The sequence below is a fragment of the Penicillium odoratum genome, assembly GCF_028828045.1.
Source record: "Penicillium odoratum strain IBT 22623 chromosome Unknown utg000001l_segment0_segment0, whole genome shotgun sequence".
Lineage (NCBI taxonomy): Eukaryota > Fungi > Ascomycota > Eurotiomycetes > Eurotiales > Aspergillaceae > Penicillium > Penicillium odoratum.
This window is the reverse complement of record NW_026643143.1, coordinates 4651579-4670798: the sequence shown is the minus strand read 5'-3', so window position 1 is coordinate 4670798 and position 19220 is coordinate 4651579. Positions and strand designations below refer to the sequence as shown.

The 19220-nt window shown below is 48.6% G+C and overlaps 6 protein-coding genes across 6 annotated transcripts; 2 read left to right on the top strand and 4 right to left on the bottom strand.

The window, feature by feature from the left end:
- Positions 1 to 6494: 6494 nt before the first annotated feature.
- On the bottom strand, positions 6495 to 8531 carry N7520_001708 (uncharacterized protein; the record flags this gene model as incomplete). The annotated part of the gene is made up of 1 exon (XM_057135643.1): positions 6495 to 8531. The coding sequence occupies one exon, from the start codon at positions 8529 to 8531 to the stop codon at positions 6495 to 6497; it is 2037 nt and encodes a 678-aa protein (XP_057001579.1).
- Positions 8532 to 9795: 1264 nt separating this feature from the next.
- Positions 9796 to 11178, top strand: N7520_001707 (uncharacterized protein; the record flags this gene model as incomplete). The annotated part of the gene is made up of 1 exon (XM_057135642.1): positions 9796 to 11178. The coding sequence occupies one exon, from the start codon at positions 9796 to 9798 to the stop codon at positions 11176 to 11178; it is 1383 nt and encodes a 460-aa protein (XP_057001578.1).
- An 835-nt stretch (positions 11179 to 12013) lies between these two features.
- On the bottom strand, positions 12014 to 12503 carry N7520_001706 (kinetochore protein Nuf2; the record flags this gene model as incomplete). The annotated part of the gene is made up of 2 exons (XM_057135641.1): positions 12014 to 12352; positions 12426 to 12503. 2 exons carry the CDS (start codon positions 12501 to 12503, stop codon positions 12014 to 12016), a joined length of 417 nt encoding a protein of 138 aa, XP_057001577.1.
- Positions 12504 to 14167: 1664 nt separating this feature from the next.
- N7520_001705 (uncharacterized protein) lies at positions 14168 to 14536 on the bottom strand (the record flags this gene model as incomplete). The annotated part of the gene is made up of 1 exon (XM_057135640.1): positions 14168 to 14536. One exon carries the CDS (start codon positions 14534 to 14536, stop codon positions 14168 to 14170), a length of 369 nt encoding a protein of 122 aa, XP_057001576.1.
- A 496-nt stretch (positions 14537 to 15032) lies between these two features.
- Positions 15033 to 15554, bottom strand: N7520_001704 (uncharacterized protein; the record flags this gene model as incomplete). Its single annotated transcript, XM_057135639.1, has 1 exon — positions 15033 to 15554. The coding sequence occupies one exon, from the start codon at positions 15552 to 15554 to the stop codon at positions 15033 to 15035; it is 522 nt and encodes a 173-aa protein (XP_057001575.1).
- Positions 15555 to 16242: 688 nt separating this feature from the next.
- N7520_001703 (uncharacterized protein) lies at positions 16243 to 17106 on the top strand (the record flags this gene model as incomplete). Its single annotated transcript, XM_057135638.1, has 1 exon — positions 16243 to 17106. The coding sequence occupies one exon, from the start codon at positions 16243 to 16245 to the stop codon at positions 17104 to 17106; it is 864 nt and encodes a 287-aa protein (XP_057001574.1).
- Between the last annotated feature and the right edge of the window lie 2114 nt (positions 17107 to 19220).

Genomic DNA, 19220 nt, shown 5'->3' with positions numbered 1-19220 from the left:
ACCTCAGATTTAGCATATCTTCTTTCCCGGCAGAAAACCCATGAAATCAGCACAGAATCTACTGAGCTTGATCGCTATTTAAATAGTGGTCAAGTAAGTATTGATCCTTTACTTTTTTGGCGACAGCATGAAAAGGAATATCCAATTCTCGCTCGAATCGCACGTGATACCCTATCAATTCCAGCAACTTCTGCAGGGGTTGAACGAATGTTTAACTATGCGCGAGATATTTGCCATTATCGACGTGGGTCTCTTAATGAGACGACAATTAGTAACCTTATGATGTATATGTGTACATCAAGGTTCGAATCACAGGTTGATTTTGATCGATATACTGATGAATTACTAGGGACTCAGCAGATATCACAAATTCAGATTAAAGAGACTTTTGATCTTGATCTGATTAGTGATGATGAGGATTATCATACAGATGATGAGGATTTAGTGTCAAATAGACCTAATCCTACCTTTTGCTCTCCTTTAACAGAGGTGTTAGCCAACCAAACCTATAGTCAGACTAGTGAAAGCCAGTTGATTATACCCCCTCTTCCTGCTGTTTCCCTAGATATTCATCAGGGTAATCAGGGTATACAAGATGAAAGTAGGTTGCAACTTCAACCAGACTTCCCTACTTCTTCACCTCAAATTCACTCAAGAAAGCACTCTTTTGATGAATCTAGTGATGATGGACTTCCAAATTCTAGCACTCAAGTTAGGTCATCAGGACGGACTCGAAAAGCCCCAAGATATTATGAGGGTTAGGATAAAATAGATTGAATTTGAATTTTAAATTAAGATTTTCGAATATATCACTTTTTCCTCACTTTTCCCTCACTTTCTATTCACTTTCTGCTTATTCAAAAACTTTACTCCCCACTAGGGAGTAAATTACAACCTCTTCCATACATAGTCAATACAGCCAAGAATTTTCATCAAGTTATGCAGTCATGTGATTCTTCCTAATCCGGCTAGATCAAGTCCCATGGGATCCCATGGGACCACCCTTCTTGCCCAATTCCCAGAAGCAGAATCCCATGGGACTTACGTAAGTGGGATTTCCCATGGCTTAGCGTGGGAGTCCTACGTGGACCCATAGGTCCACGTCCCATATTGGCAGGTCTAAGAACTGTGGTTCGAGGGCGGGTAATAATTCAGACAATTACACGATCGAGTACGGACCCTATTGGTCGATAAAATACGTCCGTTTACGTGAGCCGACACATCATGTGTCATCTATCCCCCGCCGTCGCCGAGTTGGCCGCTTGGAATCATCTGGAACTCCTTGAGGCCATTCAGATACACGCTTCGACCTCGTCCGCATAAGATGAGCTGAATCTGAATTTGTTGTGGGTTTCGTTGAAGGACTAAGGGGAGGCTCCGAAGTTGGCTTCAACAAGGAGTTAAGCCTCGACTTCAACGCAGAAATGAGGGCAGGATTTGTTGATTCTGAAGCTGAAGTCAATGCTGAATTCAATGCTAAAACCAGGGCAGACGTTGGTGATTGCTCTGTTGGTTGCTCTGTTGGTTGCTCTGGCGGTTGCTCTGGCGGTTGCTCTGGCGGTTGCTCTGGCGGTTGCTCTGGCGGTTGCTCTGGCGGTTGCTCTGGCGGTTGCTCTGGCGGTTGCTCTGGCGGTTGCTCTAGTGGTTGCTCCGGTGGTTGCTCTAGTAGTTGATATGAGCCCCCTGATAGATCGTCTAGCACTTGGTTTCGCTGCAAAACCCTCTCTATCTCGTTATCCTCTTCTTGAAGGAGTGATTCTTGCGCAACTTCGGGAGGCCGTTCTGTCCGGAATTGTCGTTTATTGATCTGCACGAAGAGCAGTTTTTCAACGCGGTGGGGCTCGAGCCTATTTCGGACTTTTGTATGCTGAAGGTTCATCTGTGAAAAGGCTCTCTCCGCTGCCGCTGAATTTGCCACAGTATTGCAGAGTCGACGAGCAAAGGGTGCAAGAAGCGGAGCAAAGTCCTCCTGTATAAGCATATCGTAAGTAAGTCCTTCGTTTTAATCGTTGATAGTATAACGTACTGCCTCAAGCCAAAAGAGAGACGGGCTCTGGGCCTTCCAGCAGGAGGCATTATAAAAAGCGCCCGTTCTCTGCCTGAATGACAGAAATTCATGCCAAGCGGAAGAGCTTTTGTCGTTGTTCTGTAGAGGCCGTAGCACACCTTCGATATAATTACGAGAGCTCTGGTCAACTTTCCCAGGGACTCTAGCGGGATCAAGATGATAGGCTACCCAGTGGATAGGCTCAAGCTGACGTAGTATTCGACTTTGCCAGCCTATGCCATCCAAATAGGACAAGAAATCGTCCTTAAGAGATGTTTGGGAAGCCAATGTTCGTAGATCTTCATGGAGATCTAGCCATCGCTGCGTTACCTCCATAATCGACGAGTTCCGAGCTTCGGACTCTTTTTGGGCAACATGTAGAGGCTTAAGGATTTTAATCAACTCCTTTAGTTGCCACCAGAACGAATGCGAGTTCGCTATCCGAATAATCTCCCTCCCCCTAGCAGTCGAGGTAGCAGGAGTGATAAGTGTCCACTCACAGATAGCTTCTTGGCAGTCGTGGAGCGAGGAGAGCATATTATATTGCGTTCCCCATCTTGTAATGACTGACGCAATAAGAGCCTTCCTATATCCCCACTTCTCAATCTGCTTTCCTTGCATCCTTGCGTACTCGAGTGGTGAGTGGTGGAAGAAGACGACTATTTCAAGGGCCGACTTAAATACCTCCGCAGCCCGTGGAACCTTCGAACCCTTAGCATCAACAATATCCTTCATGATTAACTGTAGGCCGTGAGAGTCACAGGGAATCATAAAGCAGTGTTTGAGCTCTGGTGTGTTCTCTAGCTTCTCCCAGACCGATTTCATGACAGAACATGTGTCTGTCGAGATAGAATTAATTCTTTTCCAGTCAATCGTTGTATCCAGTTGTAGTAGGAGACATTTGAGACTATTCAAGATCCAACCACTAATAGCAGGAGCATCAAGAGTCTTGTCTTCCATATCATTCAAGTAGACAAACCATGACTTTATCGGCGTTGTTATAGTCATCACTATCACCCGTTGAGATCTAATGTTAGTGGTCTCATCCACTGTGACATTTAAGAACTCAGTTCTCCGTAACTCTTTAATAACCTTCTCTAGTAGTTCATTATATGCTTCATCCAGCAGGTCATCGGCGACTCGTTGGCGGGAAGGAATTTGATACGTCGGGCGTAACGCATGGATAAGTTCTCGCATTTCTTGCTGTTCGAAAAGGTTGAATGGTCTAGCCCCGGTGAAACAGACCTGAGCGATTAGCTGATCAATGCTTCTGGCTGGCTGAGATGTAGAGAAACTTAGCAATTTCTGTTTCTTCTCTGCGGCGGTCTTGGGATCCATCAGAGCCTGTGCTTTTGTGCATTTATTAACATGCTCACTCTGGCGTGTAGTATTTTTGGCGCGAGTCTTCAAGCATCCAAGACATTGTGCTTGAGGCACCTGAAGAAGCTGCAATTAGGGGAGTAGAGGATAAGTTTATGAATTAGTTCTTACCTTTTTATCACCCTGTATGATTTTGAAGCATCTCTGAAGCTCGAGCTCTGAGTAGGAAACCTTTCCGCAAGGATGATTAGGAGCCATTTCGAAGGTGAGGGTGCTAGGAAGGGGTGAGACCTTGAGAGTATTCTAAACAAGCCAAAGATATATATTCTTCCACCTGTTGCCACGAGCTACAGCATACTTGATGAAGACAATGGCAGAAAAATGAAGTATAGGCCTTTATTGGCTATAATAGGTTACCGCTTCTGATGACTCAGCAGACGCCAGCCCCTTGAAATGTAATTGAAACGAGAAAATGAAATGAAATTTCAAGATTTCGTAATGAGTTGGCCAATTTCGTAATTACAACATCCCTACCCTACACTCTATATCTGGTATTGGTTGTATTTCAACAGTAATACTGTAATATACAGGTAAATGGGTTCTTGGACAACCCGCCCACGGGTATGCTGACTAAGACCCAACCCAGCCCGTGGGTTGTGTTGAAATATCCCGGTTGCTGGGATAATAATGAGGCTGGGATCACGTGCATACTCATATAATTTACTTCTCAGTCACTTGTATCTTAGAAAAAACACATCCGACACAACACACAATCAACTCTCCTCAATGATATGACCATTGAAGCATCACTTAATAAACCAACAGGTTGGGTTTTCGTGGGTTGGGTTTTCGTGGGTGGGTTTGGGCGGTGGGCGGGTTTTGGCGAGGTCTACTGACAGCCAATCATTTCTAATTATGGATGTGGCATTTCACTTTATGTTTCAATTTAGGACTAAACCTCCGTCATCCAATTCTACTCGGTTGCTGTCTTTTGAATAATTGGTCGCGTTTTGGAAACTTAAAGAGTGATTAAGACTAGAAATGGTTCTGTTTTAGATGAAATTATCATTATACTTCGAATAGCTTGCCCTCATGTTGGAATATGAAGCAAATTGGCGATCTTCCCTTCGGCCGAGAAATCAAACTGAGATAGAGCCATCTTGATTTTGTCGCCCGAGCTCAGAGTTAATATCTAACTTTTAGCTTCCATTTCGTAAAGAGCCAGAATTTTTATTTAGTTTTAACAAAATGCTACGCTTGAGGATCTGGCTCTTCGCTCCCTTAGGTCTCGGCTAATTTGTAGACCGTCTTCAGGTGCTGGTCTGTCGTGAACAAGCGGACTGGATAGCAAAAGTCCAAAATAGTCAGCCGTCTTGCCTCATAGTAGTCACTTGGGAGCTTACTAGTTGTGACCTAAGAAATCCCCAAAACCCTGAAGCATCCGTCAACAGGATAACTCGACCCATCTCCCGAAGTCGTATCCCCAAACGGATTTCTGCCTCAGACATCCTACTATATTGGCTTTCTTTCTTCATCGAATTTAATTTTGAACAGCCTGATTTTTGGAGCACTCATTTTCTGCGATAACCAACCACGACGAAACATCGTCATCGGAGAATAGCGAGCCCCGTCAGGTTCACAATGAGAGAGGTGAAGGTTTGTGTATTCCGTAACCAGTGCTCGGGTGGTACTAATAAGACCATTTCCCGTACGGCACGGAATGTGACCTGTGCCGCTATGGTGATCCTTAATAGCGACTGGGTCTCCCCACTACACTACGTGGCTCGCGCTTTGCGACAATTATCGTCGTATCCGATGCGTATCATCGCATCCATTGCTAATCGTCATACAAATTGCCGGAATGGAAGAGGAATCTGGGATCTCTTTGAAGCCCCCTCATCTTGTCACCCCACTCTAAAGTTAGTATATCTGGTTCTCAGCTGCATCCTGAAGTCAGGTGGGTACTCTAATTCACAACTATCGAACCATTAGCCGAACTGCATAATGTGGAGAACGACTGCATATGTAGGAGACGCAAATTCTCCTGCAGTTATAACCATAATTTATAGCCTCAGCTCTGAAGCACTAAAAAAAGCAGTCATATTTTCTCGGTTACGCGTGGGCAATGGAAGTCACTGGAAGGAGAAAATCCAGCGAAGGTAATTAGTGTCGTGCGATTTTCTGGAACGGAGCGGCCCGCCAAGGCCTATAGGTCGTGGCAAGCAAGTGGAGCCCGTTCGCCGGAAGAAAATCCAGGCGATCGGGTCGATCGATCTTCACTTTGCAATATTCTGTTCCACAAATACCCACACAAACCTGCCCAGAGTAGCTAGTAACAAGTTTTGTAATCCATAGCAAGCCTCTCCACACGAGAATAGACATTTAACCACTTTGGAAGTGAACAACGACATCCACTAGAATCAGCCAAGGCCCACTAGGTCTCTTAATCCACTTTTCCTTTGGAAAAAAGATTTGCTAAACGAAGGGGATCAGATCCGGCTTTGCTCGGTAGTCCTAGTGATACTCATGACCATAAAAATATGACATCACTTTTTTAAGAAGGTAGAGCGATAAATCTGTCGCTCAGGCTATTGCCTTATAATTTTCCTCGTTTCAATTGACAGAAACTAGAGCGCTGATTTAAGAAATGTGCATAGTAGACTGAGTTGGGGCGGGAGATTATGGATAGGTAATGTTACCCACTTGCTCTTGTTTTCTCCTTTCTTATGTGTATCTCTATATCCGATAGACAGAATAATGTTCCGAAATTACTTATTGAGATCTACTGCCTTACTGTGTATCCTTATTAGGCTATGGGCTGCTTGGTATAAGTGTAGATTCTTTCTAGATTTTTGCACATTATAAACGATAACAATAAAGACTTTTAAGAAAAGCGAGCAGGTTTTCTTCCTATTCTAGGCGATTTAAATCTCTCAGCATTTGCGATGAAGCGTCTAGCTAATTAATTGATGGCAAAAATTGATCAAGACTAGAACTTTTCCTTGGGGGTAATTTCCTCCACTTTCGGAAGATCCTCGGGCAAAATCGGTGACCTCTCAATAATTTTTCAAATTACCTCGTACACCGTAACGTGTAAATGCTGAACACCGGCAGGTCAATTGTGTACCTAAAAGTCTGCACACATACCAGTCGCGGTATCAAAGTTTTGGCCATCACCACAGACAGGCATACCAGCGGAGGGACAGTACTCGAAGTTCATGCAGTCACCCGAAGCCAAGGCACACTGCTTACCGTTGAAGACCTGGCCCGGGGGACACTCGGGAGCCAAGTCAGCGATACATTCCTTTGTCTTCTTGTTGAAGGCTGTGCCGCTCCGACACTCGGGTAGTTTCTCAGCGACACACTTCTTGCCGTTGAACTTCATGGCGGGTGGGCAAGTGGGCTCAGAGGGGTGTGAGCACTCCTCACCGTCAAAGACCAGGTCTTCGTCGCAAATGGGCTCAGATCCAATACAGTCCTTGCCGTCGAAGTTGGTGCCGGGGGGACACTCGGGCTTATCATTGGAGACGCACTCGCCGTTGAAGGGAGCATAGCCGGGGGCGCATTCGAGGCCGACCAGCTTGATGCAGCGACCGTTGGTCCACTTGTGGTCGACGGGGCATTTGGGGTCCTTGGGGCTGATACACTGCTTACCGTCGAAGATAGTGCCCTTCAGACAGGTGGGGACGCCGACAATGCAGCCTCCGGCCACAAGTGAGGATCCGGGCTGGCATTTGGGGACGGAGGTGGTAATGCAGTCGCCTTGGCCGTCGAGGAGGGCATTGGAGGGACAGACAGGAACGCTAGTCGAGATACAGCGGGTGCCGTCGAAAGTCATGCCTTCAGAGCACACCGGGGTGTGGGGGGTGATACATTCTTCGCCGTTGAAGACGCCGCCCTCCTCAGTGCACTCGGGTGTGGAGACGGTTGACACGCAGTCCTTACCGTTGAAGATGAAGTTATCCTCACAAACGGGCTGCTGGATGTTGACGCAAAGGCCCTTCTCAAATCGTGTTCTGGTCGGGCAGGTGACCTCAGCAGTAGAGTGGCAGGTCTCGCCTGAGAGGACAAAACCAGTGGGACATTCCGGTTGCTCAAGGGCAACGCAAGTGGATCCATCTAAGATGTAACCAGGGGGGCACACTGGAAGGTCTGTTGATACACAGCGACTACCGCTGAACTTAGAGCCAGGTGGGCATTCGGGAACCTTTGTAGGCTGCTTCTGGCATGATGTGCCCACTTGAGTAAGGCCAGGAGCACATTCATGGGTCGAGTCGACCTCAAAAGTGCACATATTGCCATCCCACGACATATCAGCAGGGCAGCAACGGGCGGTGTTTGAAGTGAAATCGATAGAGAGATCACTTCCAGGAGGGCAATCAGGATCCTCCTTGAGGAGACACTTCTTACTGACTAGATCCAGCTGAGATCCAGGCGGGCAAGAGGGCTTCTCTGATGCGGTACATTGGCCGCTAAGTGAATTGAAAGTGCTAACATCGGGACAGACAGGCTTGATATCCGACACACACTGGCCATCTTTCAGGATGCTTCCCTCTTCGCAGGCGGGGCCAGAAGTCGAGGCGCACACCTGGAACGCAGCGTGGAATTCAGAGCCCGGGGGGCACACGGGAGAGCCAACACTAATGCAGTTTCCATTGCAGAAATCCAACCCATCAGGACACTTGGGAGTCATGACACTAACACATGTCTTTCCGTTGAAAGTGTAGGTATCAGGGCAGCCAGGAGTCTGCTTGGATTGACAGACATTGCCATTAGGCTCCAGACCAGTGTGGCAGGTTGCAGGTCCTGCGCTGCACGTCCGGCCATTGAACTCAGTGCCTGGAGGGCAGGATGGAGGTTCGTTTGCGACACAGGTCTTGCCGTTGAATTCACTGCCATCCGGACAGATAGGCTTCACGTTAGACACACACTTGTCCACGTTGCGGGTGAAGCCCTCAGGACATAGAGGAACGCCCAAGACGCAATCCTTGCCGTCGAATTCGGTCCCCTCTGGGCAACATTTCACGAGACCAGAGGCAGCATCAGTCAAGGGACGGATGTTATCGAGGGTATATTTGGTTTGAGCAGGAGAGGTGGCACGAGCTGCTACCTGAGAGGCAGACAAGGACACCAGGAGGGCCAAAATCGATTCAAACTTCACCATTGTAGCTATCGGGAATGGGAATGGCAGAATCTTGATACAGACTCATGATAGAGGGGCTCGAGATGGATATTTATAATTTTTACCCTCGACATGGTACATGATGGAAATCGCTCCACCAAGATAGCTCAAAAAATTTGGAGACTCAGCTGGAATTCATTTTCCATGAATCTTCAGCCGTAGAAGTGGATCAGAAGCCTGCTGACCGACACGAAGTGCGAGGAGCTATCCACTTTCAAGATAGTTCTTGCTATACAGTGGATCGCATGGATGGAAAGGGACCGATCGACAAGGAAAAAATGAGGAGAATGATGTTCAGGGTATTGATCGACAGCAGGGCGAAACGATAGATGTAATCCGAGATCCACGAGCTGTATTGTGGAGTCCTGTACAGGATCGATCGGCTCCACTCGTTCGTGACGAACTGATCGATTCAATTTTCCGGGCCGCTCCGATCCAAGATCTACCTAAACTCCACCAAAACATTACGGATTCTCTGATTTCCATACTATGAACATTCAAATCGTGAAGGAGTAATATAATAGAGGATTCAACCTTTGAAGTTTGGAATATGCTTCAACCACTTTCCCTTTTGTCGTTCATCGCTACCAGGTTAGCGGGGAGAGTGGATCCGATATGCACCATTTGCTAATTAATCCGCACTAGACTACTTACTGAGTTTTAGCCAGCATTGGCCATGTACTCTGGAGTCCACGATCGGACGACTAAAAGTGGGCCCAGTTCGTAGAAATGGATAACGACCTTGGAAGATGAGGGGGATCTACGCCAACTATCTCGATACATCTATTCTACTCGAGGGATCGCAGCCACTATCTAACATGTAGTCCACTATGAGACGGCTGAAAGTGGGCCCAGGTCGTAGGAATGGATGACAATCCTGGAAGTCTAACGTAGTGGTGTATTTATCTTGGTCTCTCTATTCCACTTGAGGAACCTGTACAGCCATCACCTCCGAAAGTGGGGAAGGCTATGTGTGATAAAACATGAACCACGTCAGTGAAGTGGGCTTTCAATTTGTCACGCCAACAGTGACCATCGCCTCCATCGTCATTTTTCAGACCCACGCGGAGATTGACCGATTTCTCTCAGCTTAGCTCGCGGCACTAATCCCTGAGGGTCTTTTCCCTTTCTATATCTATCACTATAAATAAGCGTCTTTGCTGATTCTAAATTACCTTTCTCAACGGCTCAAAGTGATTAAATTCCTCATTCCCACCTTGTAGCAAGATAAAGGCCTTTCGAAATCATGGTTTCTGCTTCTTACTCGGCCTTGCTCGTCATCCTTGCCGCCACAGCGGTATGGGCCAGTACGCCGCAAGCTCCCTCGGATGGAGCAGGCAATTGTCTTACCCTCTCCGGTGGCACCTCCAGCGAAATCTATAAAGCCTGTTGTGGTCAAACGCAATCAGGTAAGGCTCGAGTTGACGGGGTCGAGTTTTCCTACAGCTGTGGGGCATACCCATCGCCCGCAAAGAACACTATTATCAAAGCTAGTAGTGCACGGGAGTGCGCGCACGGCTGTGCCGCCGCCGGCACTGACTGCCGCGCTGCCGCATGGAATAGTAAGGGTCAATGCTTCTTTGTCACCGTCGATGACTACTCGCCACGGGCTTATAAGGGCTTTATGTCGCTCGAGAAGACCAAAGAATTAGTGTCAGAGCCCGAATCCGAGCCCACTGGAGGATGTGGAAAGGCGACTGATGCTGCAAAGGCCGAATGCGAGAAGTATGCCGCAGTGAAGTGCCAGAACGAAAAGGAGAGCGATAAAGCACAGTGCGAGCAAGAGAAGACTGCTGTTGCAGACGATGCCAAGAAGCAGGCGGAGACCGACTGTCAGAATGACAAGAGTCAGCTTCAGAAGCAAATCGATGACGCTCAAGCGAAATGCAACTCGCAGAAAGACGCTGCCAGCTCCCAATGCCAGACCGACAAAGACGCTGCTGTCTCCAATGCCAATTCACAATGTGCTGCCGAGAAGGAACAGCTCCAGAAACAAACCGATGACGCTCGGTCCCAATGCCAGACTGACAAAGACGCTGCTGTCTCTAATGCTGTCTCCAATGCCAATTCCCAATGCACCGCCGAGAAAGACCAGCTCCAGAAGCAAACCGTTGATGCTCGGTCCCAATGCCAGACTGACAAAGACGCTGCTGTCTCTAATGCTGTCTCTAATGCCAACTCCCAGTGCGCCGCCGAGAAGGATCAACTCCGTCAGCAAGGAGAAGGCACCCTGCAGCAGTCCAAGTCTCAGTGGGAGGCCGAGAAGGCAACTCTGGAAAACAATTTGAAGACCTCGGAAGACAAGATTCTGTCTGACGCAAATGGCCATGAGGATTGGAAGGCGGTGGATAGCCGGTGCCACGACAACAGCTGGTTTAGTCTTTGCGACGGTCGCTGTCCCCAAAGACAATTCAAGCTTGGAGGAGTCGATTTTCAGGTCAAGTGCAACGTCCGCACCAATGGCGCTCGGGAAGAAATTTGGTGGTACCGCCCGTCTATCTTGCAATGTGCTGAAGACTGTGCTATGAACCCCAACTGCATTGCTGTTGGATGGAGAAATTTTGGTGGTGAACCACAGGCTGGAGTAAGTGAAGAATCATTTAAATTCCACTCGAATGAGTTTGGCTAATAAAATCTGAATCAGATGTGCCATGCCAACGTAAAGCAACCTGGTTTCGCGCGCATCAACAACGTCCGAGTTAATGGCGAGCATCTTATCTACGCAACTGCTCGCACCACTCCTACGGGAGTAGACAGCACCTAAACAGCCAGGTTTCTGTGCCCTTTAAGTGGAGATCGGGGAGAGCGGGAAGGAGATTAGTCAGGTGTGGAAGATGATTTCGTGTATTTAATCTGTACATTACTTTTGGGAGTGCCCAACTAATGGCAGAGAATGGAATTACTTGTATCAGGATTCTGACTCAACACTAGAAAGCATCAATTCCTGAAAAGACTTGTGGGGAGTGAAATGTCCCTATCCAACCCCCGGGGTAGGAATTCTCATCCTGTTCTCACTTCTCTTTCCAAGTCTCCAAACTTCTCACCCATACAGTATAAAGTCACCCCAAATTAAAAAACTCCGTCACTCTAGAGTCCTATAGGTGATGAGCGCACATAGAAAATTGGCCGTGCGAAATATGTGGCTTAAGTACGGCTGAGCGTACGGGAGGCTTTGTTCTCCATGCCTTGTCGTCCTATATACTAGTACTAAACATACCTTAGACTTGGTATATATCACTGAACCTCCATGGTAATGCAGCAGCGCGAGTGAGGGAGAAGGGTGAATGCGCAATATATAGGACGGGAAGCGGGGTGAGAATGCATAAGAACCACCCCTGAATCGTCTATTCATGCCACTTTCAAGCCTCTCACGCAAGAATACGAGAAAATTAGCGACTTGATTTCTCCTAGCGAGACTCCAGACAAAGCTCGAGTCATCTGAACTTATGGATTTAAATTCCAAATTATTTTTGCCACCACGGTGGTTGAGAAAACGGGTATTTTACTAAGACCTTTTGTTGATCACTAGGATTCACCGATACCTCCGACGGCAGCCTTTGGATACTAATGAGGAGCCCCATGAGGTTACGGGTCTCCTTGGGGAAAATATCTAGGTAGTCTCCGCAGACTTCGTCTGTAGCTGCATGCATTCCGGGCTCGACAGTTTCTCGAGTCACATTCATGAGCAGTTCCGCGAACCGTTCAAAGACTATCTGGATATGTTGCGGTTTCGGATTCGCGAGGTCGGCCGTGTTCAACGGGATTCCAATATCGTTGATGCATCCTACGATTTCTTTGTCGGGCTTTGGAGAGGTCGGTAAAGAGTTTTATATGGTCTGATATTTGATATTTCATCAAGCTGAAGGCGCAACTGACCAAACGCATCAATACATCGTTGTCGTCTTCCTTCTTACCACCACGACTGTGTTGCTGTTGGGCGCCAGCCATGCTCATGCGGTGGTTGTTCGACGCCTTGTCACAATACCGAATGATCTAAATTGGGGAATAATAACAACGGAGGAGACACAATTAAAATCTTTCCACGAGATTGACTTTTCATTTTCAGATGGTTCATCGGAGATATAGGGAGTGGTTTTATTGGGGTTGCCTCACAATGCCTGTAGCCTCACGTGATATCTACACCGTCTCTGAACACGTAATCAGGGTCGAAAAGCATGTACCAATGGTATGGGTCACGTCTGTGTACTTGTCTGGTATTCTCTAGTCTCCACCACAGCAATTTAACATGTGGTACGCTGACTAATAAAGTTGATTACATGATCCATTGTTCCGACACACCGACATTTCTGAGGGCCTCTTCCTCCTACAACTGCCTCACAAGAGTCAGTTGATGGCCTCTGTGGGTAGCTCGTCATCTCTCACGCAGTCAAGTGTCAATTTTGTCCCTCCCACCTTCCCTCTGTATATAGAATCCACTACAATACAGACACATTGCCTCCCTTCAAGGGAGCGCGGACGGGGCCTATCTGACGCCACGGTCTACGACCGCAGCGACAGGTAACCCGTTGCGGCCAAACTAAACTCTTCTTGCTCCTCTTGACTGCGTGAGGTCACCAATAAATGAATCTTTCAAGCAGTTCTGTTCATCGCCAAGCGGGGCCTGTCATCTGGGTCCGTCCGTCCACCCGGTGGATCATGATCGCTGTCCTCTCCTAACTCTCTTCGCAAGATGATCTTCCGCTGCTCGGATATTTGATCCAATCACGGTACTGTAAGCCTTGGCAACTGGCATGCTAGATGGTCTACCACTCAGCCAATTTTAGCAAAGTCAAATCAAAGGATTGCCACGGGTCATATGATTTGGAATTATCTGCCCAGAGGACTGAATGTAACATCAAAAATTTTGTTCTCAATGATCTCGACCATTTGCCCGGCCGGCCGCGCAAGATTCTAAAAATTGGTTCCAAGTTTGTCACTCTCCGAATGTAGTAAGTGGGTCGAGTTGCACTGAAACACCGGCATGATAAATGATAGGTTCTATTCGGGACTGTTGTGAGAACCCCTTGCATCGGGTCCACGATATTCCGTGCGGGACATCGCACACAAATATCACATGGATATCCCCTCCCTCGAAAGGGACATCGCCGTTTCGAGTGAGAGCCGGGCTCTCGCCGCAACGGTTTCTTCCCGCCCACCGCGGAACCCCCTTGTATGTACCACGTATCCTCCTGTATAAGCTATGTTTCCTCCTAGAATACACGGAGTGCCACGGGCCCGCCTGCAGCCCTCACGGCGCTGTAGCCCTCCGTCAACGAGGCCTACATCGTCAGTGTTCAGACTGCAGGTGCCCCGTGTGGGCCAAAAGAATTCCATTCGTCTCCACTTGTATCAGCGTAGCAATGGTTGGAATAGACTCTACTTTTCGGCAACCTCATCTTCTGATGACTTGACGTAGCAACGCCGTATAGCCTTTCAAAATGTATACTGCATAGGACCACATGTGATAATGATATATTAGCATAGTAACCCACTTCTGTCAGATGCTGCTTCTGTGTATTTAGTCAAAAACCACAATCAAACACATGCCGCGCCAGCTTGGATCATGTCAGTCGGAAATCTGAAAGAGCACATGATTTCGACTTTGACACCATTAAAGCTCAATCCCAACCGCCACCCACATTCCCCGGCAGCTTCGCTGGCAAGGGAAAGTCCGCTCGCGCTGTACCAACAAGACCAATACACCACCGCAGCCTAAAACCGGCACGGGGCCCATTAAAGGTCTTTGTCTTCCTCGCTTGCAAAGCCTCAACAATATTACATCCGTTCTGATCGTGCGACACGAGTCCCGTGGGAGACGTATCAGCAAGCCATCTCATAGCGGGCCCAGAGCACTGCGTGGACTGCTTGACAAACCAATCCGAAGCCACATGCATCGCCGCCATCCCGTCCATCACAATGCAGCCCATGCAAAAGTACGACAAAGAGGATGGGGCTATTGGTGTCGACGATTTGAAGCGCTGGCCCATGGAGTCCGCTCTCGTTAGCTTTCTGGGCGCGTCTGGAGCGACCGCATCGATGGAAGATTTGAAAATGGTGTCATTCTGCCCGGGCTCAGCACTTACTAATGCCTGTTAGCACCCATTGATCACGGCTAGTCAATTGCATTTACCGCTGTGCGGAGCAGTCTGTCTAGTAAACACTGGATATCGAATGTTGAGGAGATCGAGATAACGTTTCCATATATTTCATACCGCAGTATTCGCCATCTATCGTACATTCGGAGTACGAAGACCAAGGTAAGGGAGAGAGAATACATATCGAAAAGACGCCGCCTTGCTGCTGGAATTGCATGAAACCCACGTGCTGAATGTGAGCTGTATAACCTCCAATGCTCTTCAAAAGCGTCTCAAAGCCTCGTCGTTTGAAGGCTGGTAGTAATAAACAGTCAGCTCACAATATTTCGAGCAGCCACAATTAAGGTTGTTCCTTTGATCGCGCTTGCTCTTACTAAACGCAGAAGTCTCACATGAAGAGCAGAACGAAAAAGTTGATGATCATGAGAGAACCAAATGCAGCTTGCCCAACGCTCCCGTAATACATGATTTTGTAGTAAGGCAGGTGGCCGTGAATATTCAACAGCTCAAACGAAAATCGAGACCCGTGAACACAGCTCGCAATATATCCACTGACAGAGACAGCAGTGAGCGCTAGTACAACCTGAATGCATTCGAAATAGATTCGACGTTGGCCGTTCTGATGTAGCCACCTCAAATGGATCGCAAGGATCATACCAAAGATGGAGAGCAATGTTGACATCAGGGCCAAGAGGACTGAAACGACGAGAATATTTTCCATCAGGCTTTGAAAGGCAAGGCCCAGTATAGTATGGTTGGTATAGATGAGATCTGACTCCGCATGGTCCCGGAGGATAATTGCAAAGTGAGATATGGCCGAGCTGAGACCCGCAAAGGCCAACCACATGATAGCGGGGACGAGAACAGTCAGGCGCATGCAAAGCATAGCGGATGTGGTGTTGGAAGCCATATTGAGGACGGAAGACGTTAATGATTGACGAATAGAGCGGGTCTTGCGTAGTGAAACAGGATAATGTGGAAGCGAGGATTGATAGGGTCCTCAGGCGATGTCTCTCTTTAAGTACTTTCCTGAACCTCGTTCAGCCTGGTTCAGCCTGGTGTCGAGCCGAGTCGATGATCATCGAAATGTCGGCAATTGAGGTGGCGGTGCATATCAATGTTTGCGCCCCGAGCTGATTAGCTTGTACACCTGTGGGAACACCGAAGGGATCTAGTGGCCAGCTCCCAAAGTCATCACACATGCTCCCAGGATCTTTTCTGATTTCTCTGTCGCCACAGCGGGAATGCAATCCTTCTCAGAGCATGCTTCTTCCAGTACGTTCAACGTGACGCCAACTAGCTCCGTCCAGTTCTCTATGTTAGTCATCTCAACGCTCAACAATGTCCCTACATGTTGAGACATTGATGATTACGCGTTAGCATGAGTCTCTCCGTGGTACATTCAAAAGGATAGGCATTAGCGCAGCATTCGTTCATCTTCCTTCATGCTTCACGCCAGTCTTCCTCTCGTCACCTCCATGATGCCAACGCGTGAGTCTCAGTCATGTTTCAGCCAGAGACAGGTCCTCGGGTAAGGCATATTCTTCCTCCCTTTTGCAAGTCATGGCGGTGCTGATCTGAAATCTATGAAATCCAGTATGGCGTCGAGCCAGACCCCTTTCATTCCCAACTCGCCCTTTATTTGCGCAAAGACTCAAGAGCTGCTCTGGAAGTGGGAACAGCTGAAGCTTTGCGGACAGAGTATTAATACCATGCTGCAATGCGTGACCTTACCCAGCCACACTGTGGTCAACAAGCCAGACAAAAATTGTCGCTTCGTTTCTGTTGAATTCGGCGAGACTACAGTCCTTCCACTTGCCAAAGTGACCAGCCTGCAACCCTTGGGTTATCATTTGGGAATTTCCTGCGTGCCCAATGAGAAGGACAGGAAGCTCATCATTCTTGGGATCGCAGGAACGAAAAATATCTCAAGCATCAGAAAGTTGGCGCTCCGACTCTGGAATCCCGTTGGTACTGCTCCTCCGCCGGTGTTATACAGCTGGTCCACCGAATACTGGGTGTCGGATTCGGTCGTGATCGATGTCAGATCAATCGAGGGCACAGATTTGATGGATGAAGCTGTACGGGCAGGACGAAGCGCCGCCAAGACATACGTCTGTATTGGCCTTCCTGCAATTTCCTTCGGCCCCCTGTTCAATACCCTTGTGTCCACATGCAACGTCAACGCAGCTTGCTTCAATCTCGCCATAGGATATATCTGGATGGCGGCAGCCGTTGATCCGACGAGACTTGAGGTGGAAGGAGAGGCTGGCTCTGGGTTCTTTGACAATTTGTTTCTGTCGATGATCAATGATGAGACTCAAGGGTCAATGCTCATCGAGGCAAAGCTCCGTTTTTGGCTCGGAGGCACTTCGCGGATGAAAGCTTGTGTCCTCACCGAGCTGTTGGAGATGAGAGACATCCGCACCACGTCAACTCACAGACCCATCGCGCGATCGTGATCATGTCGGCCAATCAGATCTAGCTGTTTGCACTGTTGATAACGCCATTTGGAAGATGGACCTTGTAGCTATGCGGCCGTGGGGTACACACAACAATCTTGAATGCGCGTTTCCATTCTGTATGTTTCTTATGCCACAAAGAATGACCAGTCCTGTCGAGTTTTCGCAGACTCCGTGGAAGTGTTGATGTGACAAATCTACAAGCTTACATGCTGAACCAAGCAGATACAGGTTCTCGTGGGCAAAGTGTATTCAATATCGAGCCTCCATCAATCGAGTATCCATCAATCAAGTATCCATCAATCGAGTGAACGAGTTTCAACATATGTAGTTATCCTTGTAATCTGTTAAACCGCGATGCATGTGGAACCAGTTATGGCTCGCAATACTAAACACTATGGCTTCACCACTCAACTCACCACTTCCTTCACCAGAGATACCGCGAGGAAAGATCGTCCCAAGGTCATATAAATCGTCGGCTGCCCACCAGAAAGAACTCCAGTCTAGTCACTCCATTTGACACCACAGACTCTGTTGGCATGGACCCAGGGAGCTCTATCAGCGATGAAGCAAGCAAACAACTTCACGGTGAGCTCCGACAAATCTCAGATACTCCTTCCGCCGGCATCGCAGATCAGCCGACACAGCAGACCGTTGTCTTCGGAATCTCCCCTGCATACGTGAAGGACTGGGATACGACCGATGCCTTCCGCGAGCTATATCAAAACTGGTACGCACCGAGCCGCCCGCTGGGAGATTTGCTGACACCGAGTAGGAGAGATGCCATTCTGGAAACATTCCAGCTCGACCGACGAGACTTGAAGCTATCTTTTCACGACGACAACAATCACTTCGCCATCATAGGTTCGTCGGCCCCGACAGATCACGCGAATCCCCTCGCTCGAGGATTCATCAAGTACGAGAAAAAGACCGGTCGAGTCACCCTCGCCAATGCATGCGCCCAGCTGCCCATCGAGTCTCTCATCATGGGACACACGACCAGAGACAGAGACAATCGACAGAGTGGTTCGCACGGAGACGGTCTCAAACTGGCTGCGTTGGTCATGAATCGACAGCAGTTTCAAATGAGCATCGCCGCAAGTCACTGGAATTGGAAGTTCGGGCTGCAAGGGCCGCAGCAGTCTCTTCGCTGCGTCATCACGGCGGCACGTAAGATATCTCGCAGCGACTGGCCAGCAGCCGCGGATGATATGGCTAAATTGCGCCCCCGTATAGAACGCGATGTCGCCGTGGTGATTGGCGCTGGCCGGGGTAATCAAAGCCGACCGGTGTCACCCAAAACCTTCCTGCGATGGTTACGGGTCACTCTTGACATTCACGGACTCGTCTCGCCCACGTCTTCGATACAGACACCCCAGGGAGATTTGCTGCTCGATCCAAAATGCTCTGGCAAGCTGTTCCTGCATGGGATACAGCTGGCCATGCATCCCGTGGGCGGCAAGGTTTTCAAGTACGGCTACAACTTCGCGTGTGGGAAGTTTAGCCGAGACCGACAAGGACTGATCAGCCAGCTCGACTTGGCAGACCTCGTGCGGCAGATATGGGAGTATGCGTTATCTGTGCGTGAGAAAGACCTGCTCCCAAGCTATGTCAACCTCCTCCGGAACCATCCGCACCTCGGCGATGTGGACCAAGCAGAAAGTCTTCTGGAGCCATCGACCAAGACCCGCATTTGGGAGCATATGTTGTGTGCCTCAAGGAAGAAGCTTTTCTTTCACAGTGCGGAAATCAGTTTGCAGGTCAGTGCAAACCTCCTTCAGCGGTGTCATATGCTAATTCGAGATAGACTGTGAATGCGATCCGAGCATGCACCGGCAAAAAGCCGACCCCACTCCCGGAGACTTTCTGGCAGCTCCTTCGCTCGGCGACACCCATCCGGACAATTGAGGAGGAGCAACAGCGACGTTACACAGATGCGGCGATCTGTGCCCTGCCCAATACGGCCTTTGCGAAGACGATCGATCGGGCGTTCAGTGCCTGCTTGACATTCTTGAACGCCCCCCGCGGGATGCAAGTTCTCTACGTCGAAGACATGGCCGGAAGACTCGGTGTCTTCTACCACGCTGCAGAACGAACCCTGAAAATTACACTTC